Here is a 12,417-nt window from a genome sequence, read left to right on the forward strand (position 1 = left end):
AAACCTGGGAGATTTAACATTACAATAATGGCAGGTTATCGAAATATAATTTAAAATGGCCACATTACATTGAATTTGATGCAATATATTAGCAAAAGTACAGGAAAAAGAAATAATACTTTTTTTAAATAATGCAATGAAATTATTTAGGGGGGCTAAAGACATTTTTAGGGAGGCTGAAGCCTCCCTAAAATAGGCCTAAAGACGCCCATGTCTGGTATCAAGATGGGTTTGCGTGTGTGTGTGTGTGTGTGTGTGTGTGTGTGTGTGTGTGTGTGTATGTGTGTGTGTGTGTGTGTGACAGAAGGACTTTTGACTTGGATCTTCATCTTTATTTACAATAGCGTCTGTTCAGGTGTACTTGTCCAGTATCCCACTCCTAATCGCACTTACTTAAGCTTACTCACTGCACTACTGCACATTTGGAAGAACTGAAACAATAAGTGGTACATTTAATTCTGTTTAAGTGCAAAGTGCGTCAGGGGAGAATACAGGATTTGTACATGTCATTCTCGCCGCTCAGGCCCAGCCCAGATGAATGAGGAAGTGTGCCACCAGCGCAACAACTGATGGAGTGAAACACATTACAAAACTGACTGGGAGTAGACTGAGGGGAAAACCAAAAAACCAGCCAATTCTAGATCAAGTCTGAAAAGACGTTTAAAAACGTCTTTGGGAGTGAATGAGTAATGAAGACGTACGATGTAGAAAATAAATGGATGACGTTGTCACAGATAAAGACAAAACGAAAGCGCCATCGTTCAAGTCAGTGAGGGGCAGTGATGAATCGACTGGGAAGCTTTTATTTGTCAACATAACTTTGAGGAACATGATTGTCGGCCAGCGGCACGGTGGGTGACTGGTTAGCACGGTAAGAGAATTTCTCTTCACATAAAAAACACGTGTCTCAACACAAGACAAAAAAAAAATGCTTTTGAATGTCCTTCTCACGGGTTCGGGATTTCTCCGGAATTGAATCGGATGCCACAAACAGAGACATGAATAAGAACTTCCAAAAAAGATTTATGAAAGAAAAATGCAAGATCGACAAAGTACAACGAAAGTCGCTGGTAACCGAGAACCAAAAGTAAACGGGACACAAAAAGCGCTTGCAACATGCAAGGAAAAATGACGCAAAGTCACTTGTCACAAAGGCCAAGGAAATCTCATTACATGATCAAAATACAATCGAGATTAACACGATTACGAAAATACTACTTAATTGAGCAAAGACAATACCAGAACAAGAGAACTATGAGGCATGAAGCGTCTAGATTAGAATAATCAAACGCTTGGTAGGAGAATCGTGAGCAATGCTGAGTAATCTGACTTCGAGTAGTTGGCGTGGCACTTCTTTTAAAGGCAGATGATGATAACGCGGAAGAGGTGCAGCACTGGGAATGCCCTCTGAACTCGCCGGAACTGAAACACAAACAGCACAGAACCATGAGAGTCCATTTACACATGCGCGTTAATTAAAACAAATTCTTCAGTGGAAATATCCCATATTACAAAGTGGACACCTGCAGTTTATACTCCAGCGCGGCCTATACAGTATATGTACACGATCGTTTTAAAATTTAGCGGGTGCAACTTTTATGCAATAGTTTGGAAATTACGGTAGTCTTTCTCGTCAATTATTTTCTGTCAGAAAAACTTCTCAAAAACAGACAAATACCGTATTGGCCCGAATATAAGACGGTGTTTTTTGCATTGAAATAAGACTGAAATAGTGGGTGTCGTCTTATATTCGGGGTCTAGACATTATACCCATTGATGACGCTAGATGGCGGCAGATATCATCGACGCGAATGCTGAACTTCACTCCCCAGGCCAAAATGAACCCCTGTCACGAAGAATTAAAAATAAAAATAGCGGTAGCACGCAGAAGAAAAATAAAAAATAGCAGGAAGAAAGAAAAGAGAAGAAAATAATCGAAGAGATAACAGAAAATGGAGAAACGTAGCGACAATCTGGAGAAAAGTGGGTCCAAGATCGGCCAGGATAACCGGCAGCTGAGGAGAAGTTATGATGTAATTTACATTTCAAAAACCAGAAGCCATTCATTTACGAATGTGATTGCACTTCAGTTTACATATTTAAATGTTCGGATATTAAGATTTGAATGAGGCAAAATAACATGCTTTTTCTCTCAAATATATTGTTATAATCATTTGTTTCAGATGTACTGTAATTATTTTCTGTATAAAAATTAATTTGGTGTTCAAAGTCTTTTTTCAAACTTGAGTCTTGAAAAAGAAGGGGTCGTCTTACAATCAGGGCCGTCTTATATTCGGGCCAATACGGTAATAAAAAAATGAATGTAGGCTGTCATGTAAATACAGTACCGGTAATACCCTAAGAGGCATTTGTTCCCTCCAGTACATCGCGGCGTCTCATCAAGATTTTCAGCAGTTCGCCATCCGGTGATGATGACGACACTTGTGTTGGTGAGGAAACACTTGTGTCAAGATTCCCCTGAAAGATTAAAACAAAAATACAGACACTTCAATCGAAATTTTTAAAGCTACGGAGGAAATAAATGTGATTGTGTTACAGTTACTACATTTTTTTTTCTACATTATAATGTGTCCAGATTCATCAGGCTGCGTCCTCCTAAGGCCAAGTTTGAGGGTCACATGACGGTTATGCTGTCCACAGAGGCTACATTAGGAGGAGCGTTCGAAGGACCCAGTCTGTGAAGGGTCCTTGAGAGGACGCGGTCTATGAATTTGGATGCAGCTTTTTTTTGTACTTCTGTACAATGACATCTGACAGTGGGAGGTTGTCAGACTGATGGGCAGACACAATCAAAACTCCACACAATAAGTATTTGACAAACTCCATTACCATGATGGCTTTAAGTTCCTGGAAGGCCGATTTAGAGGGCTTCCTCGCCATCTAATAAAAGGAAAATGATAAAAGAGAAGCAAAATATAAATACGATACTTATGTCCCATGCAACACATTGAGTCTTAAATGCACCTCCAATTACAAATTGACAAAGCTTAGCATGGAAGTGTTTTACAAGCAAACATCTGTAATTACAAAGAAAGTCAATAGACCATTTCCTATTTTCAAGACAATTACTTCACATACAGTAGCAGGTCCCAATTATTGTGCTGAAGCAATACATCCAAAGATACTTCGCCGGTAGAGCACATACGCGCCTGCAGACCGATATAAGAACGCTAATTAGCAGTCAATTACAGGGTTATGAAGAAGTATTCATGAACTTAGAATTTGTTTTTTTCACAACATATCCAGTAACATTCTGAACTGCTTATCCTTAGTACGGTCGTTCATAGACAAATTGGTTCAGAACACACGTTGATGCAGTTAACACATGCATGCACGCAAACACAACAATGTGAAAGTACTGTATTTTTTGCACTATAAGGCGCTTCGGACAATAAAGGGCACCTTCAATGAATGGCCTTTTTTAAAACTGTTTTCATATATTGGGCGCACTGCATTATAAGGCATATAGAATAAAAGCTACAATAGTGGCTGCATTTGCGCTATGCATCAACTAGATGGAGCTACGCGAAAGGGCCTCAAAATAGTAGCTCAAAAAATAGTTGTAGGTTTGAGTGTGTGGTGGCGAATACATATGTCAATTAGTGTCAGGCAGAACCCTTTTCGGTTACAATTGATTCCTGCTAATAGTCACCACTGGATGGCATAAGAACACATTAACAGGGAAACAACTCAATGGGTAATATATAGAGCAGTGTTTTTCAACCCGTGTGCCGCGGCACACTGGTGTGCCGCGAGACATTGTCAGGTGTGCCGCGGGAAAATATCCAATTTGTATGCCTGTGCGGTCTTTAGCCCAGAAAGTAATCATGTAGTACCCTCCCATACCGCTAGGGAGCAGCAACAGCTAGCCAATTGCCTTGTGTTTCGACGAGAGACAAGCGAATTTGTGACGCATGGATGCAGGACGACGGTGAAACAATAAATATGAAAGATGATAAAATACTGTTTTCTTTGTGTTCATTTGACTCCAATTCAAGCTGTTATAACATCATTCTTCAATGTTAAAAACGGTTATAGTAACAATATAACACGTTAATCGTTAAAATAAGCGTGGGGGGGGGGGTCACATTTTCAGCTAGTGGTGTGCCGTGAGATTTTTTTCAATGAAAGAAGTGTGCCTTGGCTCAAAAAAGTTTGAAAAACACTGATATAGAGAGTGTGAAACCATTTATAAAACACATCGCATTACTGGTCGGCTTTTGGGAAAATTGAACACTTTTCAGTGCGCCTTATAGTCCATTTGATTTATTAGTGCTGTCAAGAGATTAAAAAAAGGTGAGATTAATTAATTATGATGTCTAATTAATTGATCAAATTAATATATTTTAATCTCATCTAAAAATTGCTGAGAAAACCCCTATTTTCGTTTTAAATTCATTACATTATTGAGCATTGAGGCAGATCAAAAGATTCACATCGCAAAAAAGTGGAATTATAAAGTATTTTATTGTTTTTAAACAGACTTGAAAAGATGCAGTCCAAGCCATTTACCTTCTGCTATATTTGAGACTAATCCCAAATCCTACCTGCAACCTTTAGTTTCGACCACCAGGGGAATATCACTGTTTTGTTTTGTAAATCTCCAAATAATTACAAAATAAAAATAAAAGTGAACACCAGGTCCAGAAAAAGTGCTTAGGTTAACATATCAAAAACAGTAAGAACACTTTTCTGAGCAATACAAGTACTGAACACGGAACTTGCTTCAGATAAGAAATAAAACAGACTCTTAAAACACAGTGCTTTAAGTTAGCACTTCAGAAATAACACTGTTCATCATGACAAAATAAAGTGCTGAAATAAACATCAACCACTTCTAATAGGCTAGAGAGGACACAGCAGCTATGCTGACTTCATGCCTCGTACGCAAAGCTCCCTCTATTACTTTCGGTGTTAACGTTAGCCGTGGCTGCACTCGCAACTGGGTGCTTTGCATTGATGTAGGAGGCTAATCTTGAGCTGCTTCGGTCATAAGCAAACTCCTTAAAAATTAGTTACAACACTGTACCTTTATCAATAGTGCCGTTAGGGCTTTTTTGGAACGTAAATTTTCCATTCATTGGGCCGAGAACTCTCACATGCGCCTCCATTTTCACCTCTCCTCTCCTCACCGCTGCTTACTTAGCCCGCCCAACTCCAATGGGAGCCAATCTGCTTATGCTAAACAAGCCCACACATAATGACAGTCAATCAACGTCCACTTCAGGCTGTGACTGACAGTTGTTTCCCCACCCTCACCAACTCGAACACAGGAAGCCAACACATAAAAAGGGATATTGGAAAAAGGTAACCCACCTACAGAAACAATAAAGTTAGAGATTAAAATATAGATTAACGCGATTAAAAACCATAACGCGCTAAATAGGCTGTAATTAATTAATCGCAATTAACGTGATAATATGTCACCTCTATATTGCTTATTTTGTTAATGTTGATGGTTGTCAGTAAATTCAAAAAAAATTCTACACTTTCCACATCCTTTTGGATTGATTTTTCATTTTTTCTTTAAAAAATGCTTAGTTTTTACTCAACCCATAGTAATATCATTATCATATCATTATCGAGATATCTGGCAAAAATATTGAGAGATTAAATTTTAGCCAAATCGCACAACCCTACTGAGCACATTAACTCAGTGGACAAAAAAACAAAACAAAAACAAAAACATACAGTAAGGTTTAAGCGTGAGGAAGTCAAAGCCAAAAAGTTGCTTTTATTTTGGAGTTTGATAAGGACAGCTGCCTCTGAAAGTGTTGGTTTCAGAAATCCGCTCCCCCCGCCCCCCAGACATTGACTAATGACACGGCTGTGCACCTGCACCTCAAAGAGAAACATCATTCTTGAGAACAAAATATAGATATTCTGGACAGAGAAGACAAATGGTTTGAAAGAGGAGTGAGAGAGGCTGTCTATATTAAGGTTGAGAAACCAACTCTAAACAGAGGAGGGAGGGAACTTACAACACCACTTATCTCCCACATACAATGCCACCTTCCAAAGACATTCTATTATTGAGCCTCTAACAAATAACAAACAAACCACATAGCCACTTTTGGCCTTCAGGTGCCTCCACAAACCATTATCACAACCGAAACGAATATTACAGATGATGATTCCGCCCAAATGACTGTTGTTGGAAGACGCAGAAGCCTTTCCTCCATGCATCTTAACGAATATCATTTTGCATCCCAGAAGAGTGATACCATTTGTGTTGGGGGCAGGACTCGAACTTAGGGGATAAATAATCATCTCTCCACACCAACATTGAGGCTCCAGCTGTTCAATTGTGGTGGGCGGATGGATCCAAGTAAAAGAATATCGATAGCGACATTGGTATTGATATTGGCGGACATCGCTGTTGGCAGATAGAAAGAAGTTTTTGTTTCGCTCCTGTATGATCTTGCTGCAGGGTTCTTGAGAGGTAACTGACTGCGTCCTTGCGTGGCTACTCCCCACCGACAAATTTAGTGTCTCTCCAGACAGCACAGCCACACTTTGCTCCTCCTACCCGTCTTTTGTTTTGATGTTGTTTTCCTCACCTGAGCAGCACCCGTTTAATGAGCAGGTGGACTTAGCACGCCTGTGTGGCTTTATTTTAAGAGCGCAAATGATATTGCCAACATTGGTAAGAAGGGACGAGAATATTGTGGAAACACTAAAGATTGATTGAATCCAACAAGGAATAAGTGACCCGTTAGAAATCAATGAACGAACTGCAAAAACGCAGAGGGGAGAGAAATCCCCCACCACCTGGATTCAACCACAGTTAGAAATCAATGAACGAACTGCAAAAACGGAGAGGGGAGAGAAATCCCCCACCACCTGGATTCAACAGAGCCAAACCTCAGATGAAGACGCAGAGTTAATTGTGAGAAGTCTTTCAGTCCAACAGACAATTTCCAGGTAAATAACAGTTGTGAAAGCAATATTTTAGATATCTTCAACATTAGTTGAGGTCAATTCAATACCCCGAAGACAAAATTAATGCATATATTCACATTATTATTGTGATTATTATGTTACGCATGATACACATGGAGTGGGAGTATTGCTGTGGGCTGCAGACAGAAAAACGTCAAATTTGCAACTGGAGAGATGTTCATCTGCTTGCTGGTTCTGACCCTATTAGCTGATTTCATTACACTGTATTTTAAATTACACTGCAAGGATAATAAAGTGACTGTATGACACTTGCATCATAACGCATCACAGTGATCAAATGATTAAATCCTAAAACAAAACAAAAAAATATTGCAATTACCTGTCCCTTGTTAGTAGGTCTCTGCGTGACTGGCCGAAGCTGAACCCCTTTCTTGATCCTGTTCATCATTTCCTCGACGGCCTGCTGCCTGACATCCACTTCTGTAAAACACACACACACACACACACACACACACACACACACACACACACACACACACACACACACACACACACACACGGGGAATCGTGTCAAGAAAGAAAGTGACTAATTTTGATTGCATATGCACAATTAGCAAACACTTGAAACACCAATGATGTATTCTAAAAGCTCATAGGACCAGTTGTTTTTCATGATATTGAAGGAACCTCGGGTTTGAGTTTTATTAGACTGATATTGATTACGAAGCCAAGAAATGAGAAAAATCAGTGAGAATATGTTCCCTCAATTTACTAAATTCTGTACCCTCAGTTTAGCGCATCAAGATGAGGAAGAACAAACACACCATTTGCCGCTGCTCAACCCGCATAAGTGGCAAGATCCAAAGTGTTTCACGGGTCTTGTGCACTACGTGTTAGCACTAGCAGCTAGCACCTCTGCGTTAGCGAACACCACTAGGAATGTCACAGTTTCACAGTGTGCCAGTCACAGCTGTCTGGGCTACCTTTTTCCGAACAGTCGGGTCTGCTCATAATTAATTCATTAATTTACAGCACTACTTTGAGTGGATGGTGAAGGATCCATGTATTTATCTTCTAAGATTGAGGCACACCCCAGCCAAAAATAGTATGCTAACAACAGTCAGGAAGATGCAGTGGAGTGAAGCCTCTGCCAGTCAACGACAGTCGTATGGTTGAAATCACCCTCGTTCGTATTCGATTCATTTGTACAATTATATTTACTTTACTTACATTCTTGAATAGAAAAAAAATTAAGTATTTGCTCTGTCTTGCTAAAAATCAGTCGTGTGCTTTTATGCTTAAACAATAGAAAAGCTTTTGAGTAATCAATAAACCATTTGAATTTTTTTTTACCTGCTCTCTTGTCAGAATTGTGGACCACAAGTGGAATATCGGTGCTGTTTTGTCTCTTTCTGATCAATGACAGCAGCGAGCTATGGAGTGAACACAAATCAATAACTAAAAAAAAAATGCATTCAAAAGCTGCCACAGATGTTCATTTTTTTGTTTTCACTTTGAAAAGTGAAAATCTAACTACAAATGCAAGGTTTCTGTGGTAGAATAAAACAAACAAAGGTACATATTTTCGATCATTTTTCCACCACAATGTGACCAATGGACTGCAGATGAAAAAGAAATTAGATCATTTTGAGAGGAGGGGAAAAAAAATAAAATGGTTGTTCAAGTGTGCACACCCTCTTACAACTCGGTATGTGGCCATTTAGATTTAACCAATTACATTCAAACTCATGTTAAATGGGAGTCAGTATACACCTGGCACCATTTAAACTGCCTCTAATTAAAGCAAAACACGTTTTAGATGTTTTAGTAGGCTTTTCCTGAGACTAAGACTGACTGCTATTTGTTTGGAACTGTTCATCATCCCCCCCATCCCCCACCTTACATATCCATATAAGGTGGGGGGAGTGATGAACAGTTCTAAATACTGTACTCTCTCTCTCTCACACACACACACACACACACACACACACACACACATACATATGTTAAGGGTGCAACAATACATGTATCTGTATTGAATTGTTCATTACACCGGTTACGTTTTGGTGCACACTGCATTGAACAATGTGGGGTTTTTTTTTTTTTGAGACTCCAGCCCACTAACGTAATAGACCCGTAACACTGATTATTCCAAACATAAATAAAAAAAAAAAGAAAAATCATGCATGAAATTGTCAACACGTTGACGAGCAAAACACTTGCTATTTGTTTGACAACACGCCACAGTCGCAGACGTGGAATTGTTGTGCGCGGCATCCCGCTACTGAGGGATTTCATTTTCTGCCTCTTTCATAAAAATAATTAATTTCATCTCTGAGTAGCGAATCGGGAGAAGCAGATCGGATCATGGAATTTCTCAGCCAAGGGAAGAGGAGGAGGGAGCACGGCCAGGGTCCCTCATATTTGATCGGTGAAAACTTGCTCTGAAGCGCTGAATGGAGACCTATCTCCACGGCAAATGTATTGTAAAAAGTCTCCAGCCGACTTATTCACCCATGCAAGAGCTGCTAATGACATTTTTTTATGTGTCAAAATGATGGTGACATCATCGCGGGTCACTATCCCCTTGCGAATAGCATGTCTCGACTGCATTGAATGCTTGCCAAATGATTTTGTTCCCTTCTCCTGACTGATACATTTGAACAATGAGATCCCTCTGATGCTGTGATTCTCTGCCAGGCCATGGCTTATACTGTGCTGTAAGATGTGACTCATCATGTAAAAATTTCGGGAAAAGCCAACAAGAACGGTTGAATTTTTTTCATGGTCAATCCATGGGCTTTAAATTGAAGCAGGTGTGTGCAGTGTGCAGAATTTGAATGTGATTGGTTCATTCTGAAGCTTGCCACATTTCCAGTTATAAAGGTGAGGGGTGTACAACATGATCTTTGTTGTTTATTTTTAGTGTCCCTCTTGAAAAAAAAATAGAGATTGAGCGAGACAGTTTATAGGTCACATAAATGGTGGAAAAAGGTTTGGAATTTATCCTGGTCTCATTGTTTTACATCACAAAAACCTGCCTTTTGAACCACCACTACTACCAGTGGGCAGACTTTTTATAGCATCGTGTATCAGATGATATCAGATCATCTGATATCATATCACACCATATGATATCATATATCAGTCTGCTGACATCAGACAGATGTGTCATATTGTTGTTTTTCAGATGTAATTAAAATTTCGAACCACTCAGGGCGGAAGAAGGTTACCTGAGTGGGTTGAACGCTGCTAAGGTTGGAAGAGGAGGTGGTGGTGGTGGTGGTGGTGGTGGTAGACATGGCGGTACTGGAAGATGTGATGGATTGGAAGCCGTTTCCAATTTCTTTTGAAGTTCTTGAACTGACCAATGCAATGACAAAAGGATTTAAGGACTTGTCATTGGTAGTTGACCTTTCCCAAGCAGGTGTTCCCCATTGATCCTGCTGTTAAAACCATGAAGCTTTTGCAATCAATAAGATGATCATGAATACACCCCTGTTCAAGAACAGAAATTGCAAACAGAAGCAGGCTGCCTTGTTTTCAATCAGGGCTCACCAACATGGTGCCCGCCAGTACCAGGTAGCCCCCACGGACCACATTAGTACCTCACTGGACTCACCAGTGATGAGACTTTGTGATTTTCTCGGAGTGTTGTAGAAATGATCGTTTGACAATGGAAACACTGGCAGAGATTTATAGAAATAAAGAAATGAAGTGTTGCATACTATATGATATGTATCGATTTCCTAACCCTTCCTTAACCCTTTGAGGCACAGCGGTTACTAGAGTGGACAGTTTATCATGTTATCAGGTTACAGGGTGCATGAAAGGGTTAATGTGAAGAATCACGAACATGATTAGGCCAAACAAAAAAGATAGTGTGTTTCCGGTAACAATAAATTTCAGCATTGGGTCGGTAGGTCGGCCAAAGTTTTTTTTTTCAATCTTTTTTTTTTCCCCCCCATCAAAAATTTAAACAAAATAACCATAAAACATAAAACAAGAAGACATTGAACCGTGGTGTTCATCAAATAGTTCGCTGAATTTTTTCGATACATCAATGGATGCTATTTCCTTAACATTACGGTGCGAGCACGCGACTTTAACACAGAAAACGCGGTTTAAACTGTCGTCGGAGATCGCGGCCGCCGGCATGTTTCAATGTTGTTGACAGACGACAGGGCAAACGACGCACGCGCTCAACCTGAATATCGCGAGAGTTTGCACCGATGTAAACCCTCTACACAAAAATGTAGAGGGTTGTTTGAAAAAAATGCCGACCGTAAAGTTTTTTTTCGACGTAGAAATTTCGGTCGGTCGGGTTACCGGAAACACACTACTTTTTTTCTACGCCTTAGTGTCTTCACATCAATGATTATCAATAACACTGGTGAACTAATCTTAACTCAATTTGTGACTTCCATCCATCCATTCATTCTCTGAGCCGCTTTATCTTCACAGGGGTCTCGGGAAATTTGTGACTTGTGTGTCACAAAATGAAAAACTCACTATAGAGCAGTGTTTGTGCTTTTAGTTTTGCAAACACTGTGAGTGGTTTTACCACAGACATGAATAGTTTTAGAAATTGTGCTACAAGCATCAAAGTTAGTTTGAGCCTTTAGAAAAAAAAACAGTACCCAGTAAGCAAATGTGTTATTTCAAAAGTGTGCATTAACACTGCGGAAGCCCATCGCATTAATTTGTACCAAAGATATAGCCATCACAACTAAAAATAGGGTGACCCCTGTTTTGATTCACCATGCCACAAAGAAATACTGCAATGCAAATAAACAAATACAGTAAATATTCTCTAGTGCAGACTCGTGTTTGCGCTGTCCAATTTGTCCTGATAACAGAAATTCCTCATTTGGGAAATGAGCATGGTACATGTCCTTTATGAACCTGCAAGTATGTTGACAAAATGCACGTGTAACAACACAATCAATAAAATACAAAAATATACTGTCCAAAAACATTATATAACAAAAACTGCAATACAGGTGTATCCAAAAAAATCACAACAGTAAAATATGTACAGTATTTTAATGTTTATTTTTTTTCTGTCTTGGTAAAAAAAATGTTGTCTATTTTGGATTGTTTGGTTGGATGCATTCTTTGGTTTATGACAATGTTTGCCTGCGTGTCATACAGTTTTCTTGCTAGTTGCAAGTAACTGTCCCGTTGATCACCGATGTCTGGTAATTCTTGTGCATACTGATGGATTTGTTGCCATTTGCATTGCTTCCTCGCTGGATGGTGGCTTGTCATCAGGAGTTGAATCGATGCCTTGTTTTTTAAAGTTTCGTAGATTTGCGTCTTTCCGACTCCAAGTGTCTGCTGGATGCTTTTAATTTTGTGTCCAGCCTTGCTCAAACGGATGCATTTCACTCGCTCCGCTCCAATCATTACAGTTCTTCTACGTTTCGATGCCATGATCTACACGACGTAAGTAAATAAAGTTAAAATCTTTCGCAATTACAGTAAAACGCA

The 12,417-nt window shown here is 39.6% G+C and overlaps 1 protein-coding gene across 2 annotated transcripts in view; it reads right to left on the reverse strand.

Annotated features, from left to right (window-relative positions):
- Positions 1-787: 787 nt before the first annotated feature.
- Positions 788-12,417, reverse strand: part of shtn1 (shootin 1) — a 32,983-nt gene continuing 21,353 nt past the window's right edge. Inside the window, exons 11-16 of one of the 2 annotated variants that reach the window (XM_019882099.1) lie at positions 10,158-10,287; positions 8,278-8,357; positions 7,304-7,404; positions 2,851-2,901; positions 2,358-2,478; positions 788-1,422 (exon numbers count right to left, since the gene is read on the reverse strand). In XM_019882099.1, the coding sequence (XP_019737658.1) occupies positions 2,359-2,478; positions 2,851-2,901; positions 7,304-7,404; positions 8,278-8,357; positions 10,158-10,287 (482 nt within the window). In that variant the 3' untranslated portion in view covers positions 788-1,422; position 2,358. Of the gene's footprint in view, positions 1,423-2,348; positions 2,479-2,850; positions 2,902-7,303; positions 7,405-8,277; positions 8,358-10,157; positions 10,288-12,417 lie in introns of both variants that reach the window. The other variant, XM_019882100.1, reaches the window with a different exon arrangement.

The sequence above is a fragment of the Hippocampus comes genome, unplaced genomic scaffold (assembly GCF_001891065.2).
Source record: "Hippocampus comes isolate QL1 unplaced genomic scaffold, H_comes_QL1_v1.1 scaffold36, whole genome shotgun sequence".
Lineage (NCBI taxonomy): Eukaryota > Metazoa > Chordata > Actinopteri > Syngnathiformes > Syngnathidae > Hippocampus > Hippocampus comes.